The sequence below is a fragment of the Neltuma alba genome, unplaced genomic scaffold (genome assembly GCF_004799145.2).
Source record: "Neltuma alba isolate B1F8T4 unplaced genomic scaffold, ASM479914v2 tig00013018_pilon, whole genome shotgun sequence".
In the NCBI taxonomy this organism is placed as follows: domain Eukaryota; kingdom Viridiplantae; phylum Streptophyta; class Magnoliopsida; order Fabales; family Fabaceae; genus Neltuma; species Neltuma alba.
The window spans coordinates 23,430-38,678 of record NW_021637365.1 but is presented as its reverse complement, the minus strand read 5'-3'; the positions used below and the strand labels follow the sequence as shown (position 1 = coordinate 38,678).

General features: G+C 32.6%; 2 protein-coding genes across 2 annotated transcripts; one reads left to right on the top strand and one right to left on the bottom strand.

Moving 5' to 3' along the window:
- The first annotated feature begins 2,063 nt into the window (after positions 1–2,063).
- LOC114733595 (cell division control protein 2 homolog C) lies at positions 2,064–7,097 on the top strand. Its single transcript, XM_028921068.1, has 5 exons — positions 2,064–2,073; positions 5,089–5,753; positions 5,887–5,956; positions 6,179–6,317; positions 6,595–7,097. Exons 2-5 carry the CDS (start codon positions 5,111–5,113, stop codon positions 6,685–6,687), a joined length of 945 nt encoding a protein of 314 aa, XP_028776901.1. The 5' UTR covers positions 2,064–2,073; positions 5,089–5,110; the 3' UTR covers positions 6,688–7,097.
- A 3,647-nt stretch (positions 7,098–10,744) lies between these two features.
- On the bottom strand, positions 10,745–12,610 carry LOC114733588 (uncharacterized). The gene is made up of 2 exons (XM_028921062.1): positions 11,408–12,610; positions 10,745–11,335 (listed from the first exon to the last, which is right to left on the bottom strand). Exons 1-2 carry the CDS (start codon positions 12,608–12,610, stop codon positions 10,745–10,747), a joined length of 1,794 nt encoding a protein of 597 aa, XP_028776895.1.
- Between the last annotated feature and the right edge of the window lie 2,639 nt (positions 12,611–15,249).

Genomic DNA, 15,249 nt, shown 5'->3' with positions numbered 1-15,249 from the left:
GGACGATGATCTTCGTATAACTACACACAGAATCACAAATATATAAAGTGTTTAATTACTTATGCAATGATATGAAAGAAGCAATGTTTAGTTGTTTATGTAGAATTTGAGGGTCAAAATATTTTAACTATATTAGGAATTATATGAAAAATTAGCCCGTAACTTAATGGGCTAGCAGGCTAGGCCTGCGGGCCCAACCCGTATTACCAGCTCTAATATAGAGGCAGTCTATATTCCTTCTCATCGAGCATTCTCAACTAATTTTCCTATCTTGTTTCAATTACTTTGAGTGTGTAATTTGAATCATTAATTAATCTATATTTTTGTATAATTATCTTGTATACAACTCATGAATTAAAATCTCAAAATCACTAATTTGTCATTTAAAATTTAATAAGTATTTTTTATTATTTTCTTTTTAATAAATTTAAGCATATTGGGTCCACTTTAAGGTGACTTTTTTAATATCATTATTTAAATTCAAATATTCAATTATATTTAAAAAGAATTGAGATTTTTATACTTATGATCCGTTTGGTATGAAAGATAGGAGGAGGGATTTTAATCATTTTCATTTGGTAGGCAAGATAAAAATTTTAGGAGAGGAAAAACCTCCCTTCCCCTCCAAAATTGGGAGAATTTGAAGAAAAAGGATAATATTTTGGCTTGTATTGACTAATATGCCCATATTATTTTCTAATAATCCTATGTTACCCTTCATTACCGAATTGTATGTAATTTGGCATATTTATGGATTCAAATTCAATCATGCCTCTCTTCCTTCACTTATATGCTATCAAATATAAAAAAAAAAGTTGCTATCGAATATATTTTAATTTCCAAATGCAAATCAAGCATTCAAAACAAAAACATACAAATAAGTCATCTATATCGTCTTTGAAAAAGTTATTTGACTACTCGTATCAACAACACATAGAAAAATGAAAGCAGAAAAAAAAACTCAAATTAGACCTTCATTAAATCAGATTTTGGATATAAATATAATTATATAGTTCTTGGATATATAGTAGTTATTAATTATGCATTATCATAATATTTATTTAATTTTGCTAATTATAAAAAGTTGATCTCATATATTAAATATTATTTATAATTATATTTTATTAATTACTTTATAAAGTTTGCATAAATCAACTTAAATAATATAAGCGTAAAGTTGTCCATACAAAAATATTTTACTTTCTCTTCCTTTCTAAGCCAAACAAAGTAACATTAAAATTCCTCTCCTCCCCTTATATTAATCCAAACAAAATAATATTAAAATCCCTCCCTTTCCTTTCATTTCCTTCCCCAGTTCCCTTTCATTAAAATTTCTCCCCTCTCATTCCTCTATTGAGCCAAACACACCCTTAGTTTAACATGAATTTAGTTTTAAATAGAAGATGTTAATTTATTTTGTCTTTTATAATTTTTATTTCTCCAAACTAATTTATTAAATTTATACACTAATATATAATTTAGAGGCAGTATATACTCCCTCTGATCTGGGCATTCTCAACTAATTCTCCTATACCAAGGAATAGAAGTTATAGCATTCAGTTTGTTCGAAATTGATAATTTTTATCAAGTTTACTCTCAACTTAAATGCTTGAAATAGAAAAACACAAAATTCAATGAACTTATAAACACTAACCTTTAATTAATAATAAGGAAAAATTAAAAAATAACAATTAATGACTTATATTTGGAATTGGCAAAAAAAAAGAAGAAGAATTTATATTTGGAACCAAAAATTACTTCCATAAGATATTCTATAATAAGCAACATTTTGCAAATAACCCGTATGCCCTAGTTGCCACTTCCGGTTGACTCGGTTAGGTTTAGCTTTACCCTTTATGAGCAGAGCCGTTTGAGCGTGACGTGGAAAATTTGAAATCCCTCGGCGCGTCCATGGCCTCTTGAAACTTTGAATCTTTTATATATGCTCTCACAGTCACCATTTCTCTCTTCTTCATCGATAAATCCTCCAATGCAAGTTTCGAGGCTCTCTCCTCTTTCCCATTGATTTCTCACCCGGCGTTTTGCCCTCTTTTTTTCCTCCGATATACGCCGGTGAGTAACATCGACGGTTTCTTGTTTTAATTTTATTCGTTTATTGCTTACTCATTGTTTTTTTCGTAGGTAGATCTGTGTTTCTTATTATTTCGTGCGGTCAGTTTCCTCTACCTCCTGTACTTTATACCAGATTTCAAGTATAGCAGGGGAAAACAATTTTTACTGCGGTTGTTGAGAGAGAGTTATGAATTATGATCCCTGTTATAGGTGTTTTCAAAGGATTGACCCAAAAAGAGATAGATTCAAATATCAATGTGGTGAATTCAATTTTCCATAGTGAGCATTTGATCTGTTGAGATTTTAATTTGATTGATGCTACAACCGGATTGACCCGTGCTTACTGTACTTTATACCAGATTTCAAGTATTGCAGGGGAAAATTTTTTTTACTGCGGCTGAGAGAGGGTTATGAATTATGATCTTTGCTAATAGAATGGGTGAATTAGGGAACTATTTTGTGATCCTTGTTATAGTTGGTGTTTTCGAACGATTGAACCCGAAAGAGATAGATTCAAATATCAATGTGGTGAATTGAATTTGCCGTAGTGAGCATTTGATCTGTTGAGATTTTAATTTGATTGATGCTACATCCGAATTGACCCTTGATTTTACTATGAGAAAGGGAACCATTTCCATTTCCCACATACCAACTTCAGATTGAGTTTGAATTGCTAACGTGAAGTTTTTGGTTTTGCTATCATATTACAGCCACTTCTTTATTGCCATCATGAGCACGCAAAATGAAATGCGATGTATTTTCCCCTTTTTGGTTCCTGGTGGTAAAATGTAATTGACTCTTTATTCTCACTTATATAATTATCAATATGTCATCATGACTTTATACATCTTTTATGGTGATCGTCTAGTTCCCACAGTCTGTTTGCCACGCTTTTGTGACATTATTAGTTTTTGCGTTAATTTTGTTTTTCTTGAACCAAATTTTGCATTTAGACAGTGCTTTAACAGCAATAGTTTTATGCTAAGAGTGACAGATTGAGATAGAATCAAGAATATGAACCTCTGGGACTATCTCAATTGTTCCTCATGGAGTTTGGATTCATAAAACTTGAAGGTCTTTGGCTACTTTATTTCAACTTCATAGTTGTGTTCAAAAATTTGTCTCAACTATAAAACAGAGCCTTGCCTGCATACTGATGCCGGCATATTCTGCACATATGTTTTAAATATCTGTTTTCTTCATTTATTTATTTTTGTTTGTGAATTTTCTCTGCATGATAGAGGTAGTTTTTGTGAATTCTAGCCTTATTTGTTAGATTATTCAAGTTTTCTTCTGATGCAGAGTGGACAAGTTTTCAACAAAAGTTGCTAATTTTCATTAACTACGCTTATGCAGTTGCTAAGCCTGAATTGGCTTAACAGTTCTAGTGATATTTACGCTTAGGCATTTTGAAACATTTAATTTAAGTTGGTAATTTATTCATCTTTCTTTCTTTCTTTTTTTTTCATCGGCATTTTTTAGATGTCCATTACAAAGATTCCGTTTTTGCTCCGTTAGGAGGGATTGTTACAAAGATTCTTTGATACAAATTATATCTTGGGCAGAAAATTAATCTATTTCACATCATATCACATATTTCTCAGCTTTCGCATATTTGAACCCGGACTTAAAAGGTGGGGCAGAGTACAAAATATATAATGCACAAAATATAGATATCTTAGATAAAGGGAAAAAAATATTTTAAAGAAAAAGAGAAAAATTCTTTCAAGAGAGGTTTTTTGGATTAAGGTGCATCATATTCCAAAGTATTTTTCTGAGTAAATCCAGCAATTTAAAATATTTTGTAGTACTTTAGTATCTTGGAATTTTTTTTAAGTGCGTTTAGCATTTTAAAATATTTTTAGATACATCTAGCGCTCAAAAAATTTTTCGGTACATCTAGCATCAATGTAAAAAAAAATACTTTAGGATATTTGATACATATAAAAAAAATCATTGTATTAGATATATTACAAAATATTTTGGGGTATTGAATCTATTTAAAAAAAATATTTCTGATACTGAATATACCTTAATCTTTTTTTTTTCTTTTCTAAGTTTACTATGGCTGATGATTATAAACAGGGGAAATCCTAAAAAAGTGATAGTTGAATTTTAAAATTATAAATCAGTATTAGTTACTATATTTATAAAAAAAATGACTATGTTTAAAAAGCAAATAACAACATATTTTCATAGTAATTTTTTATTTGAAAATTTGAAATTTAACAATTTTTTTTGAGATTTTTCCTCATATATATTTATATGCGTGTGTGAATTTTTTTAAAATAAATATATCTACGGTCTCACGTTTCTCTAAGCAGGGCAACTTGATTGGAGTAATACACCAAAAAAAAAAAGTTCAAAGTTTTTTGAAATCACTGGAGGCGCGGCAAAACGACACAAATCTACGTTTGCCCGTTGCCTGACAACTTTTCTCTCTCCATTATTTGCTGTCTGTTATTTTGCCCTAATCTCCGATCGCAGTCGTCGCTCTGATCAATCCTCTAATTGATCGAATCCTCTTACTTAGACTTCTTGCATCTGAGGTGACTTGCATTATCGTCTTTTCTGTTTTCGTACTGTTCTCTTTCCTTTTCAAAAATCATGGGTATGTTCTTTGCTTGAACTTGAGCCAGTTGTATTGGACTGATCTTTTCAATTTGCTGTTCCTTTAGACTTCCTATTTGATTAGTTTGCCATTTACTTGAAAAAAAATTCTTGCAAAGTAATTGATCGAACTCTTTCTTCTGGTGCCTTCTCCAGCTAAACAAGGATAAAATTGGTAACGTAAAGCAGGTGATTATCGGACGTTACCAGCACTAACTCTGTCTTAGTGTCTTTTTAATTTCGTTGATTCCGTGGTAATTTGATTCTTGGGATTTGGTAAGATGGTGATTAGTTAGATATTGTGTAATTTAGAATTTAGAGTTAGAATCAAGGAGAATTCTTTATATGAGAGGCTGTTAAATATTTGATTCAATGAATCTTGATTGACATTTTGTTGATAAATAGTTGAAGGAGCTGATTTCTGCCAATGGAGAAATACGAGAAGTTGGAGAAGGTCGGAGAAGGGACTTATGGGAAGGTATACAAGGCAAAGGAGAAGGCCACTGGGCAACTGGTGGCTCTGAAGAAGACGCGTCTGGAAATGGACGAGGAGGGAATCCCTCCTACTGCTCTTCGAGAAATCTCCCTCCTTCAGATGCTTTCACAGTCCCTCTACATTGTCCGCCTGCTCTGTGTCGAGCACGTCGACAAGGCTTCAAAAACTGTGGCTGCTGGTTGCCAGCCCAGCACCAAGCCCCTCCTCTACCTGGTCTTTGAGTACCTGGATACTGACCTTAAGAAGTACATTGATTCTCACCGTAAGGGTCCCAACCCCAGGCCTCTTGCTCCTTCACTCATTCAGAGCTTCCTTTTCCAGCTGTGCAAGGGAGTTGCCCACTGCCATAGCCACGGCGTCCTCCACCGTGACCTCAAACCCCAGAATCTTCTTCTCGACCAGCAGAAGGGAATTCTCAAGATTGCTGACCTTGGGCTTGGAAGAGCCTTCACTGTCCCTCTCAAGAGCTACACGCATGAGATTGTCACCCTTTGGTATAGAGCGCCTGAGGTTCTGCTGGGATCCACTCACTACTCCACTGGCGTTGACATGTGGTCCGTTGGATGCATTTTTGGTGCGTGGATTGCTAATTCGCTATACACATCTTTTATTTTACCTCTGCCAACAGATGTTTAATTCGCCATTATTTCTTAATCGCCAATTTGTTAGTTTTTATAGCTTTTGGCTGACTTAATTTTGTTCTGTAGCTGAAATGGTGAGAAGGCAAGCCCTGTTTCCTGGGGATTCTGAGTTCCAACAGCTCCTTAATATATTCAGGTTGGAAATCGCTCTACTAATGCCGTACTTTTCAGACCTGGAGCATGTGACAAAGCAGAAAATTTTTTGTTTTTACTTTTTACAATTCTTTTTCTAATGGCCAGTATTGTATTTATTGCAATTTGTCACGCCTTTCTCTGATAATCATTTCATCAAGGTTGATTCCTACTTCCCAAAATTCAACTTCAACGTTGACCTCATTTTTATTTGTGGTCGTTGAAGGTTGTTGGGTACTCCAAATGAGGAGCAATGGCCAGGAGTTACTTCTTTGAGGGACTGGCATGTCTACCCCCGGTGGGAACCACAAAACTTGGCGCGAGCTGTTCCGTCTCTGGGACCTGAAGGAGTAGATCTTCTTTCGGTTAGTGTTTTTGTTTCAACTACCAAGTTTTGACTGTTGCATCCTATGCCTTTTAGGAACAAAATATTATAACAAAATAAGTTACTATCAGTCAACGAGAAATTTGCAGTCTCGATTTTGTTGTTTTGGATGAACACCAATATCCGGAGGCAATGATACATGTACTAAAAAATCTATTTTTATTGTCAAGCATTTACACATTTGAATTCAAGCATGCCATTTTATTCAGATACATTATGGGACTAATTGAATTGAATGTGATATTGGCGTCCTGCAGAAAATGCTCAAGTATAACCCTGCTGAGAGAATCTCTGCAAAGGCAGCACTTGATCATCCCTACTTTGACGGCCTGGACAAGTCTCAATTCTAACCACGTGCTCATCCACTAGTCACAAGTTCGTGTGCAGATGTCTCCGTTTGCTATGTTATGGGGGTAGTTACCAGAAAATTTCTCATGCTGTGCCTAAGGATCTCTTGAATCAATTAGGTGAAATCGTTTGTCATCATCTTGGTGATCTGGCTGGACAATTCAATGCAACTTTCCTTGAGGCTTAGTCTTTACGAGCCATCACTCTGGTTGAGAGGGACTTGAGAAATCTTGTTTACCTTCAAGATTGTATTATTTGCTTTAGCTTATAGTTATGTATAACCCCGCTATTAACCATGTGAATGCTTTGTCATTCTCTCTGTCTTGCCTTTTGTTGTCAATAATGACTTAGGCTAATTCATCAGAAACACATGAAAGTGCCAAACTATTCCAGTCACTTGACATGAGATTAGAGATCTTATAAAAAATGGTTTATTAGGCAGACACTATAAAATATGTTAAAATATATTTTGGATTTTTTAAATTATCCACCACTAATTATCGTATTTAAAAAAAACAAAATATTGAAAAAAATGTGCGAGAATAATATTTTTGAATGATTTTCCTCACATATTGACTCATGCCTTTCTAGTGGAAAAAGGTTTTGACTTACCTTTGTTTTGGGCCAAAATCAAATTGGACCAAACCACTTAGTTTGTTGAAACTGTAGACTTGCTCACTTTGAGGGTGAAGTCAGTTTGATTGAATTGGATCTGAGTCATGTTAAAGGATTTTTTTTTTGGGGGGGGGGGGGATGCAATTTCAAATAAATTAGGTTTGAATTCATATTACATTTTAAAAATAAAACTGAGTTTGGATTAATATTAGGTAAAACAGAGTTTGAATGAAATTGATTTATAGTCATACATTTAGATAAGTTGACTTAATCAAAATGCAGATAGCCCAGATAATCAATTTTGAAAGCTTGTAAGGTAGTCTTAAAAATTTATCTTAATACTCATTTTTAAAATGTAATACTCATGAAGGCAATCAATTACCTATGACTATGAGGCAATCAATCAAATACTCATTTTGATGGGTTCTCTTTTAATACTTATCATCACAATGAATATATGCTTGTTGTGTGATGAAATTTGAACAATTCAAAATTTAATTTAAATGGTATGAATTTGAAGTTTTTAATCTGCAATATTCCAACAATAAAATTACTTTTTAAGAAGTATTAAATATAAGATTATTTTTATTTAAAAATTTTCATTTATTAAAACAAAAATTATTTAAAACAGAAAAACTTAAATTGAGTTTGGATAATCCAAAAATGAATATGGATGATCCAAATTAAAAAAAGCATGCCGTGATGTTTTTTTTTTTTAATCATTATAGAACATGCACCCATATTTTGATTAAATAAATTTTAAAATCTTCAACTCGTTATCTCATAAGCAACTCTCACGAGCTTACGCATTTTGATCAAATCATTTGGCCCAAAATCATTAAGGATTTCACATTCATATAATTAATTTAAATCAAACTAGTAATAGAGTTTTTGGCCCAAAAAACCGGTAATTATTGAACTGGACAGTTGCTAAGCGTCATTTTCAATTGGATTTGGTTGAGTCTGACTCAATCAGTTTTGTTCAATTTTAAAACCATCTAACGATTAAAACGTTAAATGATTCCACCAAAAAAATATTTAACAATAACAGAAATCATACCCCCGAAAAATAATTGTAATTCATATGCACAAATTCATCCACATTATATTTGATTTAGGACATATTTAAATAGATAATTAATAGTATCGCGACAAATGCGCCAATATTTCATGTTATTAAAAACGTAACCAAAAAAAAAAAAGTAAAGTGGAAAAATTGATATTATCATAAAACAGTTTATTGTGTTGGACTCTAAAAATTAACTAGGGGTTGAAATCGGTTCCAATTATAATATTTATTGTATTTATAATTTTTTAAAATTAATTTGCTAAGTTGTAAATTAATTTGTTAACTTGCTTGGATTGAGAAAAAAAAACCTAAAGAAGAAAACACGAGGAGAAATGAATTTTCAGAAGAGAAAATATAGGAAGGAGAAAAAGTAGGAAAAAAAATAAAGTGGACCCCATATCTTATTTGAGCTCCAAATTTTCTTTCAATATATAAAGAGATTTAGAAAGGAAAACAGGATTTCCATAACTGTCCTTTCTTTCTCTGAGTCTTCATATTTATTTTTGGAAAAATTAATTCGTGAGTCCTTATAGTTTACTTCAATTTTGAATCAGATCCCTATAGTTTATTTCTTTTAAATCAAACCCTTACACTTTGATCTGTTAAGCCCATCCATCCTTAAGAGTTAACACTGTTATAACACCGTTAAGTTGTGATGATGTGGCTAATAGTATGCTTCCATGGCTAGCTGACATGTTAAAAATATAATATTAAAATTATTTTACTTTTAAAACTTTCAGGTAAACACGAAAAAAAATCAAGGGTTACTGTTTCTGGGTCTTCAGTTTCCGACTCCCGCCGTGGAATTCCTTGCCTTCAATTGCAGTCATGATACAAGGAACGTACTTTTAAAATTCACGGTGCTATATGTCGTCAAGTATTACTCAACCATTCTTATATCTTAATCTACCCCTTATTGCTAGATTTTTGTTTCTCTTCTTTAATTTTCTTGCCGCGAGAGTTTTATTTTCTTGGTGGATCTTAATTGAGTTTTCAAAACTTCTGATATAAACCCAGTGGATCCTGTACTATTTAGCATATCCTATACTATCGAGCTTAAGTCCTTAACTGGTTAGCAATTGAAGATTAAGAAAGTAAATCATGGTAAGAAATTGAAATTGTCAAAACTTATATTGAAGAGGATGATGTCCCAACTTAGCCGCACGTTGAATACAATTTAATGGTGAAAACAGTAATCATATGTAAATCAACAATTGAAGAGGAAAATTAAAGAGTCATGTTTCATATATAAATTAAAATGTCCGATTTTATTATTTGCTCGCATTGTTGGTTTCTTCGTTGATAATATCAACATTTGGGATCTTACTTCTCTGAAGAAAACAGTAAGTTGTGCTTGTTGAAGATTTTTTTTAATATCAATTGTCTAATTAAATTTCCAAATATTGAATGATGGAAATATTCTATTCTATGACATGTACCTTGTGCAAATTTTTTATGGGATACTTTATTTATGTTCCCTGTTGCTTTGGAGTATTCCTTTTCATGCGCCTACTTATATTTTACAATCAATATAGGTCCTATTGCTGGATACAGAATCATGTTAGTCAAGCACTTCAATCAACTAAGAGGATATTATTATGAAATGGAAAGGGCTTTTCAAGAAGAGATGAGAAACATGCTCAATATCATTTGATTGGATAGTTGATCTAGCTTCTTATTGTTTGAATAAACCCTCCACTTCAATTGGTATTTTTTCATGAAAAGCAAATATGAAATAATAAATCCAGTCTTTCGTCTCCAATCAAAAGAAAAATTAGAACTAAAATTGAAGTCATTGTTTGCATACTAAATATCCAGCAAGAAAGATATAAACGTCTACATGCTAAATTAGCATTCATTGCCACAACCAAAAGCAAATTGAAGACATTGTCTGCATACTAAATAACCTAAAATAGTATAACTAAAAGTCTAAAACTCCAAAAGAGTTGGGTACATCAATGGTTTGGAGGTGGGCTTTTTATTGAAGGTTGCTTGCATGTTCTTCGGTTGTGACCATAATTACCACAAGCTTTACACTTGATGCTTGTATTTTGTCTCCTGATTTTGTGTGGAGGTTGTGGCTCATCTTTCTCTCTCTTTCGTCGCTTCTTAGGTCTACCAGGACGTTTGTGAAATGTTGGAGGATCTATAGGCTCTGATTCAATTTGTTCCCACAACTCTTCTCCATTTATGGGCTGTATAATGGGAGCGTAACATTCTTCATATTTGTTCAGAGTAAGATATTCATTGACATATGTATGAGGGTCCTCACGCTTTTCGTAAATACAAATAATAGCATGCCTGCAAGATAAGAAACAAGTTATATATTGAATTTTTCAGATTATAACCACATAAGACAATTTATCTAATTACCTTCAAGGGATTCCAGATAACTGCCACCATCGACATTCACAAGTCCTCTCTTTGAGATCAACAATAAATCTTTGAGTGTTATATTGAACTTCAAACTTGTCGTCTCCTGCCCATCTTGGCATCCACTTTCTAGACTCTTCAACCTCCTTGTCAAGTCTCTTACGGGGACGAGGGCATACAATTCCCTTCCCATGATATTTTGCAGCTTTGATGCGATTTTCTGCAAATCTATTCATCCAATAAATCCGAATCCAATCAAGAAGACCTACAATGGGAAGTTCTCTTGCTTCCAACAACCGACTATTAAGAGATTCTGATATATTATTCATTATCATATCACATGTTGAATACTCTGAAAAGTGAGACTTGGTCCAACAAGATGGAGGAAATATCATCAAGTGATCATGCGCTTCCTTTGACACATTATGCAATTGTTTCATTAGTTCTTTCCAAGCTAGGGGATAAGTGGCCTTCGCTGCATCTCTAATCACCGTTCCACCACCATACCTTGACTTGATGTTGGCATACAAGTGCCTTACACAATATCTATGTTCAACACCTTCAAGTAATTCTCCAAAAGCTTGAACCAATCCCTACAATTAAAACATAATTGTCAGTTTTGAAATTTATGTTAAATAAGTGTAAAAATTAACTAAACATATTACCTTCTGTTGGTCTGAGATAAAAACCCATTTCTTTTCAGCCATACTACCAATATCATCAAACAATTGTTTTAAGAACCATGTCCAAGAATCTTTGTTCTCAGTCTCAACTACTGCCACAGCTAGAGGAAAATATTGATCATTAGGATCGCGAGCTACAGCCACCAACAAAATACCTCCGTATGTGCCCTTAAAGAAGCAACATTCTAATCCAATAATTGGCCTACATGCTTTCATAAAACCTCTTTTCACTGGTTCTAAGCACACACACAATCTCTTAAACACACGTGGGCAATCTACATAATAAGTAGTGTCAGTGACAAGAGCAAATGTAGATTGCGGATTTCTCTTCTTGACTTCAGTACAAAAGTTTACCAACTTGTTGTACTCTTCTTTGTGGTCTCCCTCTATTGTTTTCTTTGCAATCTTCCTGGCCCAAAATGCCTTGTTTATTGAAGATTGCACCATATAATTTTGTTTTACTATTGAAACCACATCTCCTAGCTTCAAATTCTTATTCATTCTCATATGATCTACTATCTTGTCTGAAACCCACTTTGATGTGGCTAACCTTGAATTAAATGTTACCCCACAAGTATGCTTTGGTCCAAGTGTTTTCACTCGAAAAGTCATTGAGCCACCAACTTTGCTTACAAGTATCAACCAACCACACTTCTTCTTGCACCTAACTCGGCATCTTTCCTTATCATTTTTAATAAACTTAACATCATACCCATGTAGCAAACAGTACTTCTTGAGGGCTTCTCGAAACTGTTGGACTGAATTAAACTCCATTCCCAACTTAAATTCAAACTCCTTGCACATTTGAGCACAATTGTATTTCTCATACCTTGTTATTGCCTTATTGTCCTTGTCATCACATGCATACTCCTCATACAACTCATCATCTTCTAGATCAGAAAGCATAGCCAACGTGTTCTTGTTCGGTAACTCAGAAGCAGTAACAGCCTCTGAATGCACGGATTCGAATTCGGCCAAATGATTAGAACCCCTACTTCCTTGACCCACATTCTCAACATCAACATCAAGAAATTGATGAAAACAATCATCATCCAACTCTGCATCATCACTATCCTCAGCTTGCGGGCACGTCAAATTATCATCCTCAACCTCTATTTCGTTCCCACTCCCTAAATTTATATTCCCATTTTTTATGCCTACGTCATCTCCCCTCCTTCGTTCCATGTATACTAAACTGATAGAACAAAAGAAAAAAAATTAATGAGAGAAACATAGAATGTAGAAAGCGTTTAAAAAATTATAACTTTAAAAAGCCAAAATCATTTTTATTGATTTTGAATGGAATTAATATTCAATGTATAGTTTCGGTTTCAAAAAAGATTCAAAATTTATTATGTCAAATCAACATCTTTGTTCTCTTCTCATTGTGGATAGAGAAAATCTGCACATGCTTATAAGGGTACTATTTTTTTTTTTTTAAATTTATAGAAGATCAAAGATGGGACCTTTACAAATGGATATGAAATATGGGTTACCTGCTCGAAATTCAAAAACTGTGTTTGAGAGATGGAGAGCAAGAAATAAAATAAAACACGTTGAGGCAAAGCACCAACACGCAGCCTTACTCAAATAATACAAATCGAGACACAGTACCAAAATGCAGTTTTACCTGGATAATCTTGGTCGCCGCCGTTCTCTGCACCCAATGAAAACCAAAACTGAACGTTCTGCAACTGGCCGCAAAATTAGCGAGAGGGCGGGAATGCGATGGTTTCTTGAATCGACTGATCACGATGGTCTTAGTTAAAGGCTTCTTAATCACCTTATTATCCGCCTGTCGTCAAAATTAATCCATGTGGTGCCAACTCGTGTTTCTTTATCCACATGTCAGTTTAGTCAGCCTCTACATCATCAAAACTTAATGGTGTTATAACGGTGTTAACCTTTGAGGATGGATGGGTTTAACGGATCAAAGTATAAGGGCCCTATTCAAAAGAAATAAATTATAAGGACCTGATTCAAAATTGAAATGAATTATAAGGACCTACGAATTAATTTTCCCTTTATTTTTTATTATATTTAAAAAATATTTGCTTTTTATTTTTATCTTCAAATAATATTTTTATTAAATAATTTGGTTGTAGAATATAATACTATGAAAAAAATATATAAACCAAATAACTTAATCTAAAATTATTTCATGACGCTAATATTAGTATAATGTTCTTATTGCACTATTTAATTTGATTTAATTTTAAATATGATATGTTTTAATAAGGATATTTTAGTCATTTTGATATGTGCTTATCTTTTTTTCTATTTTTTTTGGTATATCCAAGCAAGAGAGATGATAATACATTCTCTCTAGTTTTTCCTTCCCTTTATTTTCTCTCCTTTTATTTTCTTTCCTTCCAACTTTTTTTCCCATCCAAGCAAAACATTAATATAAGATCTAATTAATTAATTTGAATAGACTAAGAATGTTAGTTAAATTAGTTAATATGATATATATTTTTTAAAATATCCTAATCATCTTACTTAATTTTCTCCCTCCCTCTTTTACTTCATTATTGTTGATAGATTATTAATAGGTTTAATTAGTAAAAAATTGATAAAAATGTGAAATAGATCTTTAGGATTAACATCAACTTTCAAATTATATTTATATTAAAGACTGGAGTAGTATAATATTACCTCAGGTTCTTAATATATGAGTTAGATAATTAATTTGTGAATATTAAAAAATTAGTTAAATAATTTATTTGTAATACATGAGTATTATCTTACTTAAAATATTCTTGTTAATTATGTACTACCTCCGGTCCTAATTATAAGACCCAGTTGACTAATTTGAGGAAATTAAGGAAGTAAGTTAAGTTAGTTATTTGTAATAAATAAGTGTTGTCATTCCTAAAATATTCTTGTTAATTATGTATATTAGCTAGAACTATCGTTATTAGAAGAACTATATTGAAAAAAATACATAAATATGAGAAACAAAATGGATTGAGGTCTTATAATTAGGACCAAACTAAAAGTCAAACGGGGTATTATATTAGAGACCGGAGGTAGTATATTACAGTAAAAACTCTTCAACATTTTTTGTTAGTTCCACTAATAATGTTAAGTTTATAGGACTAAAAATGCCCTTTTCAAATATGAAGGATTAAAAATTAACTTTGTATAAAGTTAAAAGATCAAAAATATACTTTAATCTTGAAAAAATAAATAAATATAAAAGATAAAATAGATTAAAATTTTATATTTAAAACTAAATTAAATTTTTTTTACTATCTCTTATATTTAAGACAATAGATGTAGTATATAGAAGGGTATTTTAGGTTGATCCTGTTATATTTGTCACATTTAACTAATTTATTTGACTTATCAAACTAATTTCTTTAAGTTGTTTATTAATAAAGGTAAGCAATGGCCAAAAAAAAAACGACAAGCAGAAATGGCAGGACACGTGGGAGCGAGGACGGAGTTCGTTGAGGCAAAAGAAGTGGCGGGACTTCGCTTCCAACAACGAACTCCCTTCCCTCTGCTTCTGCGGCCATCCTATAAGCCCGCAAATCTCATCTCTCTCTTATCGCATTAACTTCAGAAAATATCATTTCTGTTGAGAAAATCCCAAAGATTTTATTCCATTTTTATGATTCTTAAAATCAGAAGCCAAATTCCTTGGATCGTCACGAGAAATCTGGAAACACCACCAACCTTCACTGAATCCTCATCACTCATATCGATGCCTTCCCTTTCAATCGTCCTTTTCCTTCTCTTTCCCTCTCTCATATGAGCTGCTGATTAATACATTCCCTTTTTTTTGTTTGATCACTTTCCTTCAATCAATGGATTCCTCC

Excerpts from the sequence above, each read along its gene's own strand:
- LOC114733595 (XM_028921068.1), top strand. The coding sequence starts at position 5,111 with ATGGAGAAATACGAGAAGTTGGAGAAGGTCGGAGAAGGGACTTATGGG. Across the intron at positions 5,957-6,178 it reads CAGCTCCTTAATATATTCAG|GTTGTTGGGTACTCCAAATG; the intron begins GTTGGAAATCGC and ends TGGTCGTTGAAG. Across the intron at positions 6,318-6,594 it reads AAGGAGTAGATCTTCTTTCG|AAAATGCTCAAGTATAACCC; the intron begins GTTAGTGTTTTT and ends GGCGTCCTGCAG.
- LOC114733588 (XM_028921062.1), bottom strand. The coding sequence starts at position 12,610 with ATGGAACGAAGGAGGGGAGATGACGTAGGCATAAAAAATGGGAATATA. Across the intron at positions 11,336-11,407 it reads TTATCTCAGACCAACAGAAG|GGATTGGTTCAAGCTTTTGG; the intron begins GTAATATGTTTA and ends TTTTAATTGTAG.